This window comes from Piliocolobus tephrosceles, chromosome 2 (assembly GCF_002776525.5).
Source record: "Piliocolobus tephrosceles isolate RC106 chromosome 2, ASM277652v3, whole genome shotgun sequence".
NCBI lineage: Eukaryota > Metazoa > Chordata > Mammalia > Primates > Cercopithecidae > Piliocolobus > Piliocolobus tephrosceles.
The window spans coordinates 101,266,104-101,289,188 of record NC_045435.1 but is presented as its reverse complement, the minus strand read 5'-3'; the positions used below and the strand labels follow the sequence as shown (position 1 = coordinate 101,289,188).

Genomic DNA, 23,085 nt, shown 5'->3' with positions numbered 1-23,085 from the left:
CACGGTGAAACCCTGTCTCTACTAAAAATATAAAAAATTAGCCAGGCATGGTAGCAGGCGCCTGTAGTCCCAGCTACTTGAGAGGTTGAGGCAGCAGAATTGCTTGAACCTAGGAGGAGGAGGTTGTAGTGAGCTGAGATTGCACCACTGGACTCCAGCCTGAGCGACAGAGCAAGACTCCATCTCAAAAATAATAATAATAATAATAATAATAATAATAATAATAATAATAATAATAATAAAACAGAGGCAAAGGAAAAGTAAAAACATTAGAACTAAAAATTGTTCACAAATTACATGCCATGAGATTCTATAGATGTGGACTATACATTTGGCTTTGAGCTTCTAGTGTCTAAGCAAAGGAGAAAATAAACAGTTATAAGGTTCACAATGGCCATAGGAAAAATAAACACTGGCTATGTAAGAGAAGCAGGGCTGTTTCTAGTAATCTCTGTTTTCAGAAGGATTTCTTGGCTACTAATCACTTTAAGAGGAGTGTGTAGTTACTTCCCCAAGTTGCATGAAGAAGGAAATTGACAAAATGATTTATTTCAGTATAACTCCTGTTTTTCAACATTATTTTTGTTATTTATCATCACATTTTGTGTAGATGAGCAGAAGATTAATCTCTTCAAAATATATTTGTAGCCTAGGCAATATAGTGAAACCCCATCTCTACAAAAAATTAAAAATTTAGCCAGGCATGGTAGTCCAAGCTACTCAGAAGGCTGAGGTGGGAGAATCACTTAAGCCTGGAAGGTCAAGGCTACAGTAAGCCATGATCACACCACTGCACTCTAGCCTGGACAACAGAGCACAACCCTGTCTCAAAAAATAATCAAAATAAAATATACATATTCATTTATTATATATACACACACATGTATATATATTTGCATAGTGCTTTCATGGTTTATAATATCTTGGGGGGGATCCATTATCACATCTTTGATCCTGGCAAAAACTGTGTGGGATTTGTAACAAGTATTGTTATTCTTATTTTATGTAAGGGAAACTAGAGCTTAGCCCAAAGTCATGGGGCTAGGACTTGAACCTAGAATTTCTGAACCAAAGGCTGCTGCATCCTACCTCATTGTGATGGTAGGGGATTCACAGTGAATCCTGCCTTTCCTCCATGGACAGTATAAATCAATCCTTCATTATAAACTTCAAAACAGCTCTTATTTATCACCATCATCCTCAGCAATTACAGTGCTTAGTTGACTGAACAACCTCCCCCTTGCTTTACTTGCAAGTAAACACGATTGTGTAGTGTTCATTTCTTCCGTTCACATTCTTACCCTGTTGCTTTTGCCATTCAGTGCATACAGGTAAGGACATTAACTACCTGAAGGCCTCTTTGAATGGTCTCCTTTTTAACCACCTTGTTCTCCTTGTGAATTAATCTTAGAGGGAAGGAGTCAGGAAGCCGTAGAATAGAGTAGTGAATGGGTTACCCCAGTAAGCCTCCCTCTATTAACAATAACACTCCCAACCCCAGCAGCTTTGGCTTCTTTGGGTTTCAAGCTGACTTTGGGAAGACAGGGATCCATCTGACTTGCTGTAACAAGAGATCTCATTACCTACATTAAGTCTGCAGGCTCTGTGACCCCAACTTTGTCTCAGAGAAGATTTCAGAAAAGTTCTAATGTTATATTTCTCTAGTCTTCTCCCAAGTCCATCCTCTCTTGTCACACCAACGGAGGCAGAGAGGAAGTTCCCAGAAAAGGTTCCCTCTTTTAGGGGCTAACTGCCTATTCTCACTTTCATGGTGTATGATATCAGTTCTCCAATTCTCTCATCCCATAATATTTTAATCCTTATGCATTTTCACTAAGACTAACACTGTTAAATCAAAACTCCTACGTTATATAAATTTTACATATTAGGTGCAAAACCAGGGCATGGAGGATGGTATTCAAAAGCAATTGTAAGCTCTAAGCTATTTGGTAACTAGCCATTGGGGTTGGGGTTGTGAGCCTGGTAAATGTGAAGGAATCCCTGGTTCAAATGGAGAAGCAAGGGGATACAGTCAGATGTTTTCTGCTTTACAGCCTCCTCAATTCTGATACTATTTGAGGATGAAGACTCTTTTTTTTTTTTTTTTTTTTTTTTAGACAGAGTCTCGCTCTGTGGCACAGGCTGGAGTGCAATGGTGCGAACTCCACTCACTGCAAGCTCCGCCTACTGGGTTCGCGCCCTTCTCCTGCCTCAGCCTCCCGAGTGTCCGAGACTACAGGCGCCGCCACCACGCCTGTAAGCCTCTCATCATTAAACGTAGGTCCCTAGATCATGCAAGCCTCTGAAACCCTAAGTCATTAACATTAACCCTAAGTCTAATGTTCTGAACAGGTTATTTCAAGTGAAATCGATCTAGGGTGTGAAGCTGTCAATTTGGTACCAGATTGTATTCATCTTCAAGGCTGGCACGAGCACTTGGCCTCAGGTCACATTTTCAGATAACTACTATGACAAGTAAAACACTACTGGTGTGGAATTTACGTAAGCTTGGATTTATTTCTGCTTTTCCTTATCAGCACTAGTGAAATCCCAGCATATATATTAGCCTTTTAATGTAATGAATCCCAAATATCATGGTCTCATGCATGATATTAGTTGGCTATCACTTAAACAGTGTTTAAAAAGAAGTATTCTTTTTAGTGGGCTGGCTAAAGCCAGCAAGGATGGAAACCAATATTTATTGATAACGGTGCCTAACATATCTTACCTCATTTAATTCAAATGAAAATTCAATGAGATTGTTATTAGAGGTCTATCACCCCTTATCCAAAACTCTTGAAGCAAAATATTTTCAGAAAGGTAGTGCACTACCTTAGACATCCAGCGAGGTCTGGAGCAGTACCCTAAAATCAACCACATTAACAAATCTGCAGCAAAACCTGTTGTTCACACAAAATGGGATGAAGAAAGTGAGTTTGCCTTATACATGTGAAAAAAATATAAGCTGATTGAGAACTGTTTGTATTTTCAAATTGTGGATAAGAATGAAGAGTCTCCATCCTATATATGAGAAAACTGGCTTAGAAGAGTTAAATAAGGCTGGGTGCAGTGGCTCACACCTGTAATCCCAACACTTTGGGAGACCGAGATGGGAGGATCACCTGAGGTCAGGAGTTTGAGACCAGCCTGACCAACATGGAGAAACCCCATCTCTACTAAAAAATACAAAAATTAGCTGGGCGTGGTGGCAGGTGCCTGTAATTGCAGCTACTTGGGAGGCTGCGGCAAGGAGAAAATCCCTTGAACTCAGGAGGCAGAGGTTGCAGTCAGCTGAGATCGTGCCATTGCACTCCAACCTGGGCAGCAAGAGTAAAACTCTGTCTCAAAAAAAAAAAAAAAAAAAAAAAAAAAAAAAAAAAAAAAAAAAAAAAACAAAAAACAAAAGAAGAGTTAAGTAACTTGGCAAAGGTCGCACAGCAAGTGGAAGAGGCAGCATAAGACTAGGCGTTAAAAGCCTGTTACGCTAAGCTGCCTCACAAGTATGAATGATGTTATTTCTAGTGTATAGCCAATGCCCCAGTGACATTGGAAACTGCAAGCTGAATGCTACAAGATAGGAAGCAGCAGATAAAGTCTTCCGTTTCAGCCATTTAGAATCATGGTTTTCATTAGTACTAACGATCTGGATGTTTTCTTTTTATTTCTTTTTAAAGTGTTTTAGTGACCCACACAGATGCAGTAAAAATTTCTGATTTTGGTACGTCTAAGGAACTCAGTGACAAAAGTACCAAGATGTCATTTGCCGGCACAGTCGCATGGATGGCGCCAGAGGTGATACGGAACGAACCCGTATCTGAGAAAGTTGATATATGGTGAGTGGCACCACCAGTTGTGCCAACTAAAAAGCCCTATTAGCACTGTCTTCCTTCAGCGCTTACTTTTCCAGAATATTCTTGAGTGTTGTCCACTTTTGGTTGATTTCAGCCTCATATTATCTGAGGTACTTGCCAGTATGGTGATATATGGGGAGAAGGATTAGGGGGAATGAGGTTGACTCTCCACTCAGTAAGTCATCAGTTTGGGGGACCTCAGAGAATATGCTGAACTTTCTAGAAAACTGAAAGTTTACTTCAAATGATCATTTAGTATGGAAGTCTTCCTGAAATGTGTTACATAATTCTCACCTTCTTGAGTAAAGTACAAGAGCTTACCTATTCTCAATGACTCAGGTCATCATTACACATATCAATAATGTACTTTGCTGTGATACAATTATGTTCTCTAGACACGTCTGAGATGTAGGAGGTTGTTTTGCCCTTTTATTGAACAGCCTCTATAGGCTATGATTTTAAAAAAAGATCTCTATAACATTTCTTCTGAGGTTATGTCTTTTTATTAACCGTATTTTTCCCTGTAATAGCTTTTCTTCTACCCTTAAAATTGGCAACTAGTAACTTTTAGGCTTAAAACCAAAATAATAGCACATGTCAAAATTGCATGTAATACCAGAGTAAATAGGATAAAGTAGAAATGTGGGGTCATTTGTAATTTAGATAGTTATTACCAAAGTACCCTCCTTAGGGATTACTAATTGATGTTCCCACCGGAAATATGTAAGAGTGTTTTCTCAGTCTCACCAACAAAATGTGCTAAACTCTTGGATTTTTGCCAATCATATAGGTAAAAAACGGTATCTTGGGTGCATTCCTCTCGGGACAAGTAAGCCTATACATTTGTTCATATGTGTTAGAGCCCTCATATTTTCTTACTTGTGAATGGCTCATAATCTTTGCTCAGCTTTCTGATTTTTACTCATAATTTATCAGAGTATTTTATATATTAAGGAGATTCACATTTTGTGTAAATTGTAGATAATTCACATTTTGTTATTTTGCTGATGGTACTTTTTCCCTTGTCAGATTTTGAAAATACAGTTTCATCTATCAATTTCTCCTTTTATGGCTTTTAGATTTCATGGTTTAAAAAGTCTTTAAAAGCCAGGCACGGTGGCTCACACCTGTAATTCCAGCACGTTGGGATTGGGTGAATCCCAATCCCGAGGTGGGTGAATCACTTGAGGTCAGGAGTTCAAGACTAGCCTGGCCGACATGGTGAAACCCCATCTCTACTACAAATACAAAAAATTAGCCAGGCGTGGTGGCACATGCCTGTAATCCCAGCTACTTGGGAGGCTGAGGGGCAGGAGAATCGCTTGAACCCAGGAGGTGGAGGTCGCAGTGAGCCAAGATCACGTCACTGCACTCCAGCCTAGGTGACGGAGTGAGATTCTGTCCTAAAAAAAAAAAAAGTGTTTAACACTCCTAGATAATTTTTTAACTCCTTATTTTTAGAAGGTTTTTATGGTTTCATTTTTCTATTTAAATCTTTGATTCAAGTGAAATTTATCTTGATTTATGGTGAGTTATAGATTTAATTTTTTTCCCAGCTGTTCCAACAACATTTTTTGACTAATCAATTTTTACCTGCTGGTTTGTGATGTCACTTCTATCTTACATTCAATTCCTAAATGTATTTGGTTTATTTCTGGATTTCTTGTCCAGTCCGTTATTCTGGTTGTCTGTTCACACACAAGAGTTAATTATTCAAGTTTTAATTTCTGGTAGTGTTGATTACTCCACATAGAATTTTTTTTTTTTTTTTCAGAGTTGTCCCAGATGTTTCTGTTTTTCTTACAGCAATACTAGAATTTTAAAACTGGGTATATGTACTAATTTGATTTAAATTAATAAAGAGCTAAAATACAAATCAGTCTTTCTGAAACATCTTCTGTACATGTTCCTGGTGCTACTGTAGGTCTTTTGGAGTGGTGCTTTGGGAGCTGCTGACAGGAGAGATCCCTTACAAAGATGTAGATTCTTCAGCCATTATCTGGGGTGTTGGAAGCAACAGCCTCCACCTTCCAGTTCCTTCGACTTGCCCTGATGGATTCAAAATCCTTATGAAACAGACGTGGTAAGAATATTGTCTCCAAAACAATAGGGAGGTCTCCAATGTGTATTTGGAGTGAATCTCCTGGTGGTGGAAAGAATAGGAGCTTTGGAGTGGGAGAATCTTGGGTTCAAATACTAGCTCTGCCCCTTTCTATCTGTGCAATTTTGGGCATGTTATCCAATAACAGTTTTCTCATTTGTAAAATAGAGACAACACCGACTCATAGAGTTATTGTGTTGTAATTAATGAAAATTTAGAAATAAAGAACTTGGTATGATTATCTTGAAATAGTAGGCCTTGGCCAATGATAGCTATTATTTCTTTGCTAGTCCTAATGGACTATTATTAAATAGGTCACTGGTCCTAGATTTCCATTTCATCATTAGAGGTATCTCATAATTACGTTTTCCTTTTGCTCTTCAGTATATTAAAACTGTACTGCAGGGCAGCCAGGCACACAATTACAGGTGGCTCACACCTGTAATTCCAACACTTTGGGCGGCAGAGATGGGAGGATCGCTTGAGGCCAGGAGTTCAAGAGCAGCTTGGGCAACATAGCGAGACCCCATCTCTACTTTAAAAACATAAAATAAAATAAAATATAAATAAAAAACTGTACTGCAGGGCCAGGCATGGTGGCTCACGCCTGTAATCCCAACACTTTGGGAAGCCGAGGCAGGAGGATCACTTGAACCCAGGAGGCTGAGATAAGCCTAGGCAACATAGTGAGACCCTGTCTCTGAAAAAATAAGTAAATAAATACATTTAAAGAAATGTTAAAACTGTACTGAGATACAATTCAGTTATGCTATCCTGATATAATGGAGTACAGCTGATTTTACTCAGATATAGCCATTTTGAAGTAAACAGTCTTTTTCATAAAGTAAAATAAAATCTTCATTCTCCTGGACACAACTTCTGAAATGCACAAACTGTCTTTTTCACTTTTAGGCAGAGTAAACCTCGAAACCGACCTTCTTTTCGGCAGACACTCATGCATTTAGACATTGCCTCTGCAGATGTACTTGCCACCCCACAAGAAACTTACTTCAAGTCTCAGGTAAGCTGGGAAACTCTACCAGGTGCTACTAAACAGATAGAGAACTCTCAGTGAAAAAAAGTAACTCTTAGAAGGGCCCATCGTGTTTGTTATAATGGTTATAAAACTCTATTCATTGTGAAACAATAAATATGTTACTTCACACATGACATCTTAGAGTTTTTAAAGCACTTAACATATATTAATAAATCATTTGAACAAACACGTGTTGGCCAGGCATGGTGGCTCACATCTATAATCCAGCACTTTGGGAGGCCGAGGCAGGCAGATCACCTGAGGCCGGGAGGTCAAGACCAGCCTGACCAACATGGAGAAACCCCCACTCTACTAAAAATACCAAATTAGCCAAGTGTGGTGGCGCATGGCTGTAATCCCAGCTACTCAGGAGGCTGAGGCAGGAGAATCGCTTGAACCCAGGAGGCAGAGGTTGTGGTGAGCTGAGATCATGCCATTGCACTCCAGCCTGGGCAACAAGAGCTAAACTCTGTTTCAAAAAAAAAAAAAAAAGGAAAAGAAAAAAACGTGTATCAGAATATCATCCTTAGAGTGGCTTCTGGTAAAACTGCTGAATAGAAAAGAGAAAAAGAAGATATGAAAGCTGTAATGTACATACATCTGAATTAGGATTACTGCCGACCTTCAAGAAAGTATTGTCTTCTTTGAAGTAGCAAAGCTGAAGTACAGAGGTGGGAGGTTAAATACCAGAATGAGCCTATGATAGAACTCAGCCCAGAGAGAACCTTTTCTCTAAGTATGTCACCTAGTAGCTCCAAATAAGTATAATTTAATGTATCTGTGAGCCTCTACTGTACAACAAACCATCTCAAAACTTTTATTTTTATTTTCTGAGACAAGGTCTCACTCTGTCAACCAGACAGGAGTACAGGGGTCTGATCTCAGCTCACTGTAGCCTTCACCTCCTGGGCTCAAGCAATCCTCCCACTTCAGCCCCCCAAGTACCTAGGACTGCGAGCATGCACCACCACACCTGGCTAATTTTTGTTTTTGTTTTTTTGATAGATACGGGGTTTCACCATGTTGCCCAGGCTGGTCTAAAACTCCTGGGCTCAAGCGATCTGACTGCCTCGGCCTCCCAAAGTGCTGGGAATATAGGCATGAGCCATTGCCTGGCCCCATCCCAAAACTTATGACTTACAACAGTAAGCATTTATGTATATGTAGCTCATGATTCTGTGGGTTGGCAGTTTGGGTTAGGCAGTTCTACTGGCTTTGACTGGGCTCACTTGTGTCTGCGGTGAGTTGCCAGGTCAGCTGGGAGGCTGGCTGGTCCTAGACGGTCTCATTCACATGCCTGACAATTGGCTGGCTATTAGCTAGAGCACCTTGCTTCTCCTCCACATGGCCTCCACTCCTCCAGCAGGCCACCTTGGGCTTGTTCTCATGGTGTTCTCAGGGTAACAAATGTAATGAGAGAGCAAGTCCCAATGCACAGGTGATTTCCAAGCCTGTGCTTCATTATTCCTGCTAATGTTCCATCAGCCAAGCAAGTCACAGGCCAACCCAGATTCTTGGGACTGAGAAATAGACTTCACCTCTTGACAAGAGAATCTGCTATTGTACATTGTAAGGGCACGGATCTGGAGAGGGGAAGAATTGGTGGCAATTAAATTAAAAGGCTGCAAATGTCATAAGGATTGGTCATCTAACCACTATCAATGTGGATAGGGGGTGGTAAGAGATGAATTCTTTTTTTTTCTGAGACGGAGTTTCACTCTGTCGCCCAGGTTGGAGTGCAGTGGTGCGATCTCGGCTCACTGCAAACTCCACTTCCCAGGTTCACGCCATTCTCCTGCCTCAACCTCCTAAGTGGCTAGGACTACAGGCGCCTGCCACCACGCCTGGCTAATTTTTTGTATTTTTAGTAGAGACGGGGTTTCACCATGTTAGCCAGGATGGTCTCGATCTCCTGACCTCATGATCTGCCCGCCTTGGCCTCCCAAAGTGCTGGGATTACAGGCGTGAGCCACCGCGCCTGGCCGAGATGACTATTTAATAAGGCCCTTATCCCTTCCAGACCCAGGCAATATCAAAAGGGATGGAACTATAACTTTGGAAATAAATGTGATGATCCTGAATTATAGCTGTATGCTTATAGAACATAACACAATTATTACCTAATTTCTCATTTCTCATATAGCTTTATCTCACTTAATGTTATTGTGCTTCAGAAATGAATTTTTGTAAAGTGAATCGCATCTCCCCGCTGACTTCCAGTATCATTTCAGATTCATTCTCAGAAAAGACATTTTATTAGCAATTGGCATTTCAACCTCCTCATAGCCCCTCATCCCTGAAGGGCGATGAGTTTACCCACCAGGAAAGTATCTGATGAAAACAGTACTGGACCTTGGGAGGGGCATCATCCCTGGGAGCTGAACAAATCCTTAAATATGCTTTTCACTTTGGGAGGCCAAGGTGGGCGGATCACAAGGTCAAGAGATTGAGACCATCCTGGCCAACATGGTGAAACCCTGTCTCTACTAAAAATACAAAAATTCGCTAGGTGTGGTACCATGCACCTGTAGTCCCAGCTACTTGGGAGGCTGAGGCAGGAAAATCACTTAAACCAAGGAAGCGGAGGTTGCAGTGAGCCGAGATTGCGCCACTGCACTCCAGCCTGGGTGACAGAGCAAGACTCCATCTAAAAATATGTGTGTGTGTGTGTGTGTGTGTGTGTATGCTTTTCTACCTGCCCCTACCAGAGGCTTGGAGTACTTCTGTGGTGTCTGATACACAGAGAGACACTCTGCCTATCAGATAGATATTGAGGATTATCTTAGTAAAGGCACAGGGCTTGTTTTTGTTTTTGTCTTTGTTTTAATTGAAGTTTCTAAGAAATGATAAATCAGAGACTCCTGTCCTATTACCAAAGTTCTAACACACTCTCTGTGATCCATAAACTCAGCTCTCCCCACAACTTTGTCTTTAAGTAGTCAGGCTTGCCCCTATTGTTTTTTACTATTTCTAAGAAATTATTATGTTAGTAAAGTGTTTGCTTTCAGAGGAAATAAGATGAGGCAGGAGGTTGACTTCATGACATTTCCTACATTCTTTGATATACATTCAGCTCAATTCCCTTAGCACTATCACCCATCTGTTCAAATACATGTGGGTATGGGGCACTGGGTAAGAAATCTTTCAAATATCTTCTGTTTGTATTCAGAAAAAACACTTAACCCTTTTGTGAAATGAAAGAGAATAATAGTACTCTCGAGGAAATCTTGCAAACTTTAAGATATGGTTGTGATCACAGCTTTGCTTCTTCTTCTTCTTCTTTTTTTTTTTTTTTTTTTTTTTTTTGAGATGGAGTTGCTCTGTCTTACCCAGGCTGGAGTGCAGTGTTGTGATCTCTGCTCACTGCAGCCTCCACCTCCCAGGTTCAAGCAATTCTCCTGTCTCAGCCTCCCGAGTAGCTGGGACTACAGGCATGTGCCACCACACTCGGTTAATTTTTGTATTTTTAGTAGAGATGGGGTTTCACCATGTTGGCCAGGCTGGTCTCGAACTTTTCACCTCAGGTGATCTACCCACCTCGGCCTCCCAAAGTGCTGGGATTACAGGTGTGAGCCACCGTGCACAGCCAACTTTGCTTCCTTTACAATAAAACTGTACATACCATAATTTTGAAAAGCAATTTCTGATGATAGTATTAAGTCACAAGCCATTGAGACAGTCAATATAAGTTTATATATTTGGAAAAACTTCCAATTCTGAACAGATGTTACTTAAGCCCTCCTAAAATGTCACTTCTGAAGCCAGTCCCACATTTTCTGAGAACCTACCACGTGCAGAGCCCTGTGCAGGGCAGCTAAGTAGCCACAGCCGGTGTCCTCACCTGAACCGCTCCCAGATTATCAAGATACCCATAACATGGAGCATTAACATTGAACTCAGAAAAGGTTCTCTTGGGAAAAGAATAGGAGGAGAGAATAGGAGAGGAGGTCAGAAGAGGAGAGAAGAGGGGAGAAGAAAACTTAGTACATTAAGCATCTAAGTCTGCTCAGGCTGCTACAACAAAATGTCACACACTGGGTGGCTTAGAAACAACAGAAGTTAATCTCATGGTTCTGGAGACTGAGAAGTCCAAGTCACCAGCAGAGTTGGTGTCTGGTGAGGGCCTGAGTTCTGGTTCCTAGGTGATGCCTTCTGACTGTCCTCACAAGGTGGAAGGGTGAACAAGCTCCCTTGGGCCTATTTGATAAGGGCACTTTTCTCATTCATGAGGGCTCTGCCCCCATGACCTAATTACTTCCCCAAAGCCCTACCTCCTAATACCATTCCCTTGGGGTTAAGATTTCAGCATATGAATTTTGAGGGGACACAAACACTCAGACCACAGCAGCATTTTTTCATATTCACTTATTCTTCCACATTTTTTCCCGACATAAAATTTCACTTCTCCTTAAATAGCTCCAAATCTGCTATTTTGCTACCTCCTAGAATTTTCTCGGTATTTATAAGTCAATTTGTCTCTGGATCTGAAAGTCAGGCTACCTCTAGCTAATATGAACTGGCTAGTGAGGTACTACAAATAGCAAGAGACCTTTAGTCTAAACCCCGTCCTGTCACTTCATACTGTGTGGTCTTGGCTAAGTCACTCAGTTACACTAAACCTCGGCTAATTCACCAAAACAATGAAGATAATCATATCTTCCCTTCCTTAGAGAGTTTCTGTGAGGAGCAAATGAAAAGATAAAACTGCAAATGCATTGTAGACCGTCAAGAACAGTTTGATCGTAAGATGTCATTATTCTTGGCTGGGGACAGTGGCTCATGCCTGTAATCCCAGCACTTTGGGAGGCCGAGGTGGGTGGATCACTTGAGGTGAGGAGTTTGAGATCAGCCTGGCCAACATGGCAAAACCCTGTGTCTACTAAAAATACAAAAAATTAGCCAGGGGTGGTGGTGGGCACCTGTAATTCCAGCTACTTGGGAAGCTGAGGCACGAGAATTGCTTGAACCCAGGAGGCAGAGGTTGCAGTGAGCTGAGATCGAGCCACTGCACTCCAGCCTGGGCAATAGAGCAAGACTCCATCTCAAAAAAAAAAAAGATATCATTATATCATTATTCTTGAGTTGCATATGATAGCATAAAACAAAAATGAAGGTGTTATTATTCACCTTAATTTTTGTAGCTTTGTACTAAGCTACAAAAATTAAGCCTCCTTTGGGTTGTTACATTCTGGATTCTTTTTCTGACGAACTCCTGAGATGACTAAGATGGCAGCCAGGGAACTTCTATTGTGTTTGACTTTATCCTGCCCCAGTAGAGAAGAACTGGCTTTTTGGCAGGCACATGCTCTTTCTATAGTCCTCTTGTACCTGAGGCCTTGCCTCCTCCTGCCTGCTTAGATCCTCTCAACGTCAATTATCAATCAATAGTTGTTAGCCCCTGGTCTCCACTTTCTACCAAAACTGTCGGTCAAGAGGTGCTGCCAAGAGCCCAGCTGACTCCTTCCTGAGAGAAAATGTGTCATTCGTTTTTCGTCAACAGCACATGTATAAAGATGTAGCCTATATAGAGCAGATGAACAAAGCAACTGATTTCAATACAGTATTAGATTCTGCCAAAGCTATTGCTTCGTTGCTAGACAATCACTCATTTCTCCACATAGGCAATTACTGTTCCTGGTATTCAATTACATTTGATATGAGTCTTTAGAAAACATTTTCACCCCATTCCAGATCCCAGCTGCTAGGCAGATCGTGTGCCTGACTGAAGCTCTCTCAGCCCCCTGCCTTTGAACTATCCTAGTGTTCTCTTGAGTGCCACTGTGACCACCCAGAAATTCAGGGACTGGGAGTTGCAGAGACACCCCAACTCTGAGGTTAGACTCTGCTGCCTTAAAAGTAATCTTCTTGTGAGGGAGCAGATGCATCTGCAGAGGCTGGACACTCACATCAGGGGAGGAGTCGTGTGCCCAGTAAGGGTTGGACTGGACCCCACTATGGCTTTTCTGATTCCATCTGATTTCCCTTTACTAAGCCCCCAACATCTTGCTTCTGTACTCCTTAAGCTAGGCTGGAACTGGCTCAATTTCTTTTTTGTTGTTTTTTATTGACTTTTTAAAAAGTGTGATAAAATAAAGATAGTATAAAATTTGCCATTTTAACCATTAAAAAAAAAATTTTTTTTTTTTGAGACAGAGTTTCACTCTTGTCACCCAGGCTGGAGTGCAATGGCATGATCTCAGCCCACTGCAACCTCCACCTCCTGGGTTCAAGCTATTCTCCTGCTTCAGCCTCCCGAGTAGCTGGGACTACAGGCACCTTCCACCATACCGGCTAATTTTTTGTATTTGTAGTAGAGATGGGGTTTCACCATGTTGGCCAGGCTGGTCTCGAACTCCTGACTTCAGGTGATCCACCCGCCTCAGCCTCCCAAAGTGCTGGGATTATAGACATGAGCCGCTGCACCCGACTAATTTTAACCATTTTTTAATGCACGACTCAGTGGCATTAATTACATTCACAGTGTTGTGAAACTGTCACCACTATCTGTTTCCAAAAATTTTCATCACCTCATTCAGCAGTAACTCCACATTCCCTCCTCCCCACCACCCCTGGTAATCTCTATTCTACTTTCTGTCTCTATGAATTTGCCTATTCCAGGTTATTTCATTTAAGTAGAATCATACAATATTTGTTCATTTGTGCCTGGCTTGTTTCACTTGGTGTGTTTTCAATGTTCACGTATTTTGTAGCATGTGTCACAACTTCCTTACTTTTTATGGCTAAATAATATTCCATGGTATATATACCACATTTTGTTTATCCATTCATCTATTAATTCAACTTCATTTTGACGACTATACAGTATTCCCCACTTATCCGTGGTACATTCCGCGACCCCCAGTGGATTCCTAAAACCTTGAATAGTACGGAGCCTGACTGCTGTCCATCAGAACACGTTTCTTTTCAAATCTTCCACCCACAAATGTAATGTCTCTTCTATCTTAACTAAGCTCTTTCTTTACTTTTTATTTATTTATTTTATTTTTTGGAGCAACCCTATTAACCGATTAGGCTCTTATTAGTACTGTGGACAGTAGGAGAGGAATGCTGGTTACATTCCAGTGTTTCTCAGGCATTGTAGTGAAATGATGGGAAATGCCCCTCCACTCCTAGGCAGGTGGCTTTGTTATAGGTCAAGCTCAGGCAGGACTCCTCCCACCCTTAGTCTTCTCTCTCAGAGGCTCCTCGACAGCTGTACAAATTGGCTTTGGGCTTGCCAATCCTCCCTTTCTTCATATGTGCCCAGACATGCCTGAATTGCAGATTAAGCTCAAATTGGAACTCCTTTTCCGTAAGATTCTAAGTATATAAAATGGAACTCAAAATTAACATGTGCCAGGAATAGGATACCTTCGGGGGAAACACATTCTTCATCAATACCTGGTTTTCCCACCAGGCTGGGCGCGGTGGCTCAAGCCTGTAATCCCAGCACTTTGGGAGGCCGAGACGGGCGGATCGCGAGGTCAGGAGATCGAGACCATCCTGGCTAACACGGTGAAACCCCGTCTCTACTAAAATACAAAAAACTAGCCAGGCGAGGTGGCGGGTGCCTGTAGTCTCAACTACTCGGGAGGCTGAGGCAGGAGAATGGCGTGAACCCGGGAGGTGGAGCTTGCAGTGAGCTGAGATCCGGCCACTGCACTCCAGCCTGGGTGACAGAGCGAGACTCTGTCTCAAAAAAAAAAAAAAAAAAAAAAAAAACCTGGTTTTCCCATACATCCTTTTTCCTCTTCACAGGAGGGAACTTCTTTCTGGAAACCTACTTTCTTACAGATTTCAACCTTCAGAAAGTTCTCTTTGAGTTTCCCGTAATTATAAGCTAGATGTCAGAAGACTTACTTCCTCTAGAATTAAAACAAATCTCATCTGTGATATAAAATTCCTCACCACCAGAGGGAGGTACTCCTTTTCTCATCCCTTCTTGAAGTATTTTAGTAGGATACAGTGACAGTTTTGCACAAAAGAGGATACTTCAAGACGCAAATCTGACCCTCTTATTCTTTTTTGGTCTAACTACTTTCACTTGTCATTCTTTCACCTCCTAAAGCTCAAAACTCCTCCTGCTCCATGACTTTGATCTGATGATTGACGGAATAGCATTACCAGGGGCTGCTGTCAAAGGCCATTAGCAAACAGTAGTGTATTCTGATGAGATTGGGCACGTTCAGGGTGGTATAGCCATAGACTGCAGTAGTGTATTCTGGATCTTGGCTTTCTAATGACATCGCTGGATAGATTTGCTGCCTGAAAGTCAACCAACCAACAGAAACTTCTCTCCAGTGTTCAACATATATATGGGAAAATCTAGCATATTACAGAATGATCATTTTTTGCATGATTAAAATATAATTTCCTCTATAAACATAGATGAGAAACAGCTAATTTGAGGAAAACCTTTTACAAATCCACAATTACTTAAGAATAACTTCTTACTTGATCCAGAAAGATACTCTTTTTATTATTGTGGTAAAAACACTTAATGAGCGCTACTGTCTTATTTTATTTTATTTATTATCTGAGATGGAGTTTCGCTCTTGTTGCCCAGGCTGGAGTGCAATGGCGTGATCTTGGCTCACTGCAACCTCTGCCTCCCGGGTTCAAGCGATTCTCCTGCCTCAGTCTCCCAAGTAGCTGGGATTACAGGTGCGTGCCACCACACCCAGCTAATTTTTGTATTTTTAGTAGAGATGGGGTTTCACCATGTTGGCCAGGCTGGCCTTGAACTCCTGACCTCATGATCCACCCACCTCAGCCTCCCAAAGTGCTGGGATTCCAGGAATGAGCCACCACACCCACAATAGCAATTAGGGATTGCTATTATTTGTTTTGAATTTTTTAAATTGAAAAAATATAGTCAAGGATGTAGAGAAACTGGAACCCTTGTACACTGTTGGTGAGAATGCAAAATGGTGCAGCTAATATGGAAAACAATAGGGAGATTCCTCATCAAATTCAAAATGGAGCTACCTTACAATCTAGAGAGATACTTTTTAACATGAATCTAAAGGTAGTAGAATAATTTTAGGAGAGGATTATACCATTAGATACATTTAGTTACAAATCTAGCCTTCATTGGAAATTATATCTCATTAGCTTCTGGAGATGGAAGATAGTCCATACATAATATGAAGAAACTTATTTTTGCTGTTTCTCCCTGTGTCTACTGCCTATAGGCCACATTCCAGTAGTGGTTTTTCTACCCCCTAAAATTTAGGTAAAATTAGTTTGAAATTTCATGCCCTGTGGAAAGCTCCATGTCCTTTCTAATACTTCTGTAAATTTCTGGGAGAGTGATAATTTCATGGCCATTCTGCCTTTGCCTTCTTAAAATTCTTGGTCCCCACCCCTGCTGCCTTGTGGTTGTGCCTTTATCTTTGTCCCATATTGACCAAACATTCAATTCAGCGCCTTTCTTTAAAAAACAAAACAGGGCCGGGTGCGGTGGCTCACGCCTGTAATCCCAGCACTTTGGGAGGCCAAACTGGGTGGATCATTTGAGGTCAGGAGTTCGAGACCAGCGTGGCCAACATGCTGAAATCCCGCCTCTACTAAAAATACAAAAATTAGCCGGGCATGGTGGCAGGCACCTGTAATCCCAGCTACTCAGGAGGCTGAGGCAGGAGGATCACTTGAACCCAGGAGACGGAGGCTGCAGTGAGCTGAGATCACGCCACTGCTCTCCAGCCTGGGCAACAGGGCAAGACTCCGTCTCAATAATAATAATAATAGTAATAATAATAAATAAACACTTTAAAGAAAAAAAGCAGTTATTCAAAGCCTAAGTGAATGTCAGATACCTCACTGAAGGTTTAGAAAATTTAAAGAAGTTCACATTTTGAACAACATAAACCATGTATTAGACATCCATCCCTGTTCTAAAAATTTTGTCAAACTACTAAATTGCTTGGCCATACTCTCTCTTTCCTTCTCTTCCTTCTCTCCTTTCTGTTCTTTCCCTCATCTCCAAATTCCCATATAGTTTCTTACATTTCTATTCCCATTTCCTGCTGTTCATGCCTATAGGGTCTTCTACTCTAGATATTTTCTCAAGATACTTTCCCAAACAAAACCTAGGAGGAATTCTGGGGCCAAAAACATGTTCGTAATCTCACACGCACATACACGTTTCCATGTGGTTATCAGAGCTGTTTTTTTCTGGCCAGGCTCTCTCAGCCACTATCTTGCCGTAAAGTGAACTCTTCTATTCCAGAAGTGATGGCCAGCATGCCAGCTGTGATGTACCTCAGTCAGTGCTGGAGGAAAACTCGGAAAAAGACAGCATCATATATTGGAGTAGAAATATAGAAATGGGCTGGGGCATGGAGATATAGTAGCAGCAGTTATTTTGCTATCAATCAAATCATATTTTTTGAACATCTATTCTGAAAAAGGCTCTTCAGTGTAAGCATGCAGGAATAAAAAATCTTGTACGTGACTTTATGGATATATCAGGGATTGAAACTCTTGGAATTTATCAAAATCTAATTTGTCCTTGCCCAGGCTGAATGGAGAGAAGAAGTGAAGAAACATTTTGAGAAGATCAAAAGTGAAGGAACTTGTATACACCGGTTAGATGAAGAGCTGATTCGAAGGCGCAGAGAAGAGCTCAGGTCAGCTCATCCCTCCTTCCCCACCTGCCCTCATCCCCAGGTCTTCAGATGTTAGCAGGCACGCCCTTTATAACCGCCATTTCACTTTCCACACACCTTTCACCTCTGCGTTTTATTGTTATGCTCTTTAAAAGTTGCCCCAAAAGTTAGCCCTCCTTTATATCTCTTTCCTATCCTTTCCTCCCAACTCCATTATCCTCTTTTATTATGTCTCTGCAACAAAGATTCTTTTTTTTTTTTTTGAGGCAGAGTCTCGCTCTGTCGCCCAGGCTGGAGTGCAGTGGCCGGATCTCAGCTCACTGCAAGCTCCGCCTCCCGGGTTTACGCCATTCTCCTGCCTCAGCCTCCTGAGTAGCTGGGACTACAGGCGCCCGCCAACTCACCCGGCTAGTTTTTTGTATTTTTTAGTAGAGACGGGGTTTCACCATGTTAGCCAGGATGGTCTCGATCTCCTGACCTCGTGATCCACCCGTCTCGGCCTCCCAAAGTGCTGGGATTACAGGCTTGAGCCACTGCGCCCGGCAACAAAGATTCTTGAAACAATGCTATTTAGTCATTGAGCCAGTGTCCTAGGTGCCATGGAATTCCAGAAATGTGTAAGATTTAGTCCCTGGCTTCAAGATACCTATAATCTATTAAGAGATATAAGGCCAGGCGCAGTGGCTCACACCTGTAATCCCAGCACTTTCGGAGGCCAAGACAGGCAGATCACTTGAGCCCAGGAGTTCGAGATCAGCCTGCCCAACATAGCAAAATCCTATCTCTACTAAAAATACGAAAAATTAGCTGGGTGTAGTGGCGCACAACACCTGTGATCCCAGCTATGCAGGAGACAGAGGCATGAGAATCACCTAAACCCAGGAGATGGAGGCTGCAGTGAGCCAAGATTGTGCCACTGCACCCCAGCCTGGGTGACAGAGTGAGATTCTGTCTCAAAAAGAGAGAGAGAGAGATAGGACATGTTCATGGATAATCACTGATACAGTTTGGCTGTGTCTCCACCCAAATCTCACCTCAAATTGTAACCCCCATTATCCCCATGTGTCAAGGACAGAACCAGGTGGAGTAACTGGATCTTGGGGGCAGTTCCCCCCGACCCCCGCTGCTGTTTTTATGATAATGCATGAGTTCTCAGGAGATCTGATGGTTTTATAAACGTCTGGCATTTCCCCTGCTTGCACTCACTCCATCCTGCCGCCCTGTGAAGAAGGTGCCTGCTTCTCCTTTGCCTTCTGCCATGATTGTAAGTTTCCTGAGGCCTCCCCAGCCATGCTGAACTGTGAGTCAGTGAAACCTCTTTCCTTTATTAAATTACCCAGTCTCAGGTATTTCTTCATAGCTCTGTGAGAACAGACTAATACAATCACATCTGAGTCAGTTCCAGCTGCTATAACAAACTTTAGACTGGATAATTTATAAACAATAGAAATGTGTTGGACAAAGTTCTGGAGCTAGGGAAGTCCATGATCAAGGTGCCAGCAGATTCAGTGTCTGGTGAGGGCCCGTTTCTCATAGATGGCACCTTCTCTGTGTCCTCACACCGCAGAAGGGCAAAAGGGCTCCCTCAAGTCTTTTTTATAAGGGGACTCATCTCATTGACAAGGGCAGAGCTCTCATGACCTAATCACCTCCTAAAGACCCCACCTCTTTTTTTTTTTTGAGATGGAGTCTTGCTCTGTCACTCAGGCTGGAGTGCAGTGGCACCATCTCAGCTCACTGCAACCTCCACCTCTCCGGTTTAAGTGATTCTTCTGCCTCAGCCTCCCAAGTAGCTGGGATTACAGGTGTGCGCCACCACGCTGGGCTACTTTTTGTATTTTTAGTAGAGATGGGGTTTCACCATATTGCCCAGATTGGTCTTGAACTCCTGACCTCATGACCCACCCGCCTCAGCCTCCCAAAGTGTTGGGATTATAGGCGTGAACCACTGCACCTGGCCGAACCTACCTCTTAACATTATCATCTTGGGTGTTAGGTTTCAACATATAAATTTGGGGTGACACAAACATTCAGACCATACCAACCACTATATCACACAGGATCTGGGCCACGGCTAAGTGTAAATGAGTGATCATGGTGTTGGCTTTAACTGCATGTTTCCATTAACATATGAGTCTCTTCTACTGTATTCTTAGTAAGATAGTGACAAATTATAGACAGATTTTTATCTGTGGCCCTCTTGACTATTCTATATGGCTGATGGGCCCTTTAGGATAAACCAAGTGGAGAGCTTAGATTTCCCACCTCCCATTCCATTTTGTCTGAGTTACTGCGCTGGACAAGGGAACCTTAAACTAAGAGGGCCCTTGGGCAAATGCTTTTGTGATCAATCATCCTGTTTCTTATTTCATCAAGCAGACTTTTTTCTCCCGAAGTTGGCTGGCCTGGCTGACCCTGTGTTTTCTTTGATAGGCATGCATTGGATATTCGTGAACACTATGAGCGGAAGCTTGAGCGGGCGAATAATTTATACATGGAATTGAGTGCCATCATGCTGCAGCTAGAAATGCGGGAGAAGGAGCTCATTAAGTATGTATCCAGACCAGTGTCTGTTCTTACTGATTTGAGTCTGTCAATCAGCAGAAACATACTACCCTTCCACATTGCTGCTACTCAGAACTGGCAGATATTTCATCCATTCACCCAACATTCCTTCCAGGATGTGCTATGCACAACATCCCTGCCCCCGACAAGGCGTGAGCAAGCAGTGGAAAAGAAGTATCCTGGCACCTACAAACGACACCCCGTTCGTCCAATCATCCACTCCAATGCCATGGAGAAACTCATGAAAAGGAAAGGAGTGCCTCACAAATCTGGGATGCAGACCAAACGGCCAGATTTGTTGAGATCGGAAGGGATCCCCAGCACAGAAGTGGTTTCCACTGCATCCCCTTTGTCCGTAAGTCCCAAAATGTCCACCTCTAGCAGCAAGAGCCGGTATCGAAGCAAACCACGCCACCGCCGAGGGAATAGCAGAGGCAGCCATAGTGACTTTGCGGCGATCTTGAAAAACCAGCCAGCCCAGGAAAATTCACCCCATCCTGCTTACCTACACCAAGCTCAATCCCAATACCCTTCTCTCCATCACCATAATTCTCTGCAGCAGCAATACCAGCAGCCCCCTCCTGCCATGTCCCAGAGTCACCATCCCAGACTCAATATGCACGGACAGGACATTGCAACCTGCGCCAACAACCTGAGGTATTTTGGCCCAGCAGCAGCCCTGCGGAGCCCACTCAGCAACCATGCTCAGAGACAGCTGCCCGGCTCGAGCCCTGACCTCATCTCCACAGCCATGGCTGCAGATTGCTGGAGAAGTTCTGAGCCTGACAAGGGCCAAGCTGGTCCCTGGGGCTGTTGCCAGGCTGACCCTTATGACCCCTGCCTTCAGTGCAGGCCAGAACAGTATGGGTCCTTAGACATACCCTCTGCTGAGCCAGTGGGGAGGAGCCCTGACATTTCCAAGTCACCAGCACACAATCCTCTCTTGGAAAACGCCCAGAGTTCTGAGAAAATGGAAGAAAATGAATTCAGCGGCTGTAGGTCTGAGTCATCCCTCGGCACCTCTCATCTCGTCACCCCTCCAGCGCTACCTCGAAAAACAAGGCCTCTGCAGAAGGTAAAGTGTAATGACAAGAGGGGCCTGCGTCACTGCCTTCAAAGAATGCCAGAGCCTGTCATGTTATACACATTAGAGAGCTATGTAAAAAGCATACATTTTGTAAAAGGACAAGATAACAGAAACATAAATCGAAATTTATTTTACTTTAAATTCATTCTTTCCACACTACTTAAGTGATAAACTACGGAATACACTTTAGGAACTACTGAACCAGAGGACTGAGTCAAGTGTATGTATAATAATTTATGAATAAATAACTATATATTGGGGATATGGGCTGAGCACGGTGGCTCACGCCTATAATCCCAGCACTTTGGGAGGCCAAAGCAGGAGGATCACTTGAGGTCAAGAGTTCAAGACCATCCTGGCCAACATGGTGAAACCCTGTCTGTACTGAAAAAATACAAGAATTAGCCAGGTGGTAGCACACACCTGTAATCCGAACTACTAGGGAGACTGAGGCATGAGAATTGCTTGAACCTATGGGGCGGAGGTTGCACTAAGCCGAGAATGTGCCACTGCACTCCAGCCTGGGTGGCAGAGCAAGACTCTGTCTCAAAAAAAAAAAAAAAAAAACTATGTAGTGGGGATACGTAATCAAAATAGTTTGGAAACCACTATGCTACAGCTCTAGTCCTGAGGGATGTTATGGGAAGTAAGGAGCCTGTTATAGAGTAAGTTTAAGAAGCACAGTATTCTCTCATCCCTCATACATATTCCTAGTGCATATTAACAGTCCTCTGCTTTGAGAAATCATGCAGTAAACTTGTTTAACCAAGCATTTCCTCACCTATTTGAACATACTGCCTTTTAAAATTAACATATATTAATCCCCCGTGGCACTAGCTTTCTTCACAATTTACTTTGGAAAACATTGCCTTAATTGACAGGCATTGTGACTCAGATAGTTCTTAGTCATTGAAACCTGTTTCTCTCCTCCTTATCCACTGGCTGCCTAGGATTTGTCAGCTGGGAAGCAGACTACCATAGCAGTTAAGAGCATGAACCTAGGAGTCAGACAGATCTTACTTTAAAGCCAGTCTCTTGGCCGGGCGTGGTGGCTCATGCTTGTAATCCCAGCACTTTGGGAGGCCGAGGCAGGTGGATCATGAGGTCAGGAGTTCAAGACCAGCCTGGCCAACATGGTAAAACCCCATCTCTACCAAAAATACAAAAATTAGCCAGGCATGGTGGCAGGCACCTGTAATCCCAGCTACTCAGGAGGCTGAGGCAGAGAATTGCTTGAACCCGGGAGGTGGCTGCTGCAGTGAGCCAAGATCCCACCACTGCACTCCAGCCTGGGCAACAGTGTGAGACCCCATCTCAAAAAAAAAAAAAAAAGCCACGCTCTTCCACTTAGTACCTCTATGGACCTCAGTTTCCTTGTCTATAAAATGGGCCTAACATTGGACTCTGCCTCATCGGTTGATATAAAGACTACATGCATGAATACATATAAAGCATTTAAAACAGGGTCTGGAACATAGCACTTTTCCAAAAGTATTAGCTCTTCTTGCTATGAGTCAAAAAGAAGATTATGTATGAAAAATGTTTACAACATGCTAGACACCCAATTCTAAGTATGGTTTCATCTCATCATCATTGTTCATCAGGAATTTAGCTGAAGGAATGAAAGGGTATAAAATGTAATGAGTATGTTTGGTCAACTAGGCATTGAGTAGAAAAGAAGCTGAAGCTGAGGGCTGTCGTCTGGGAATTGCATTTCCCCCTCCACCTACACTGCTGCTCCTGTACTGACTAAGCAGTCCCAGAGATTAAATTGTGTTTCAGGGGCTGGCCGCAGCGGCTCACACCTGTAGTCCCAGCACTTTGGGAGGCCAAGG

At 42.7% G+C, this 23,085-nt stretch overlaps 1 protein-coding gene across 1 annotated transcript in view; it reads left to right on the top strand.

The window, feature by feature from the left end:
• MAP3K13 (mitogen-activated protein kinase kinase kinase 13) overlaps positions 1-23,085 on the top strand; it is a 106,429-nt gene that overhangs the window by 73,506 nt on the left and 9,838 nt on the right. Inside the window, exons 5-10 of the mRNA XM_026454888.2 lie at positions 3,675-3,833; positions 5,776-5,934; positions 6,865-6,973; positions 17,510-17,619; positions 20,032-20,148; positions 20,314-21,238. Of these exons, the coding sequence (XP_026310673.1) occupies positions 3,675-3,833; positions 5,776-5,934; positions 6,865-6,973; positions 17,510-17,619; positions 20,032-20,148; positions 20,314-21,238 (1,579 nt within the window). The remainder of the gene's footprint in view (positions 1-3,674; positions 3,834-5,775; positions 5,935-6,864; positions 6,974-17,509; positions 17,620-20,031; positions 20,149-20,313; positions 21,239-23,085) is intronic.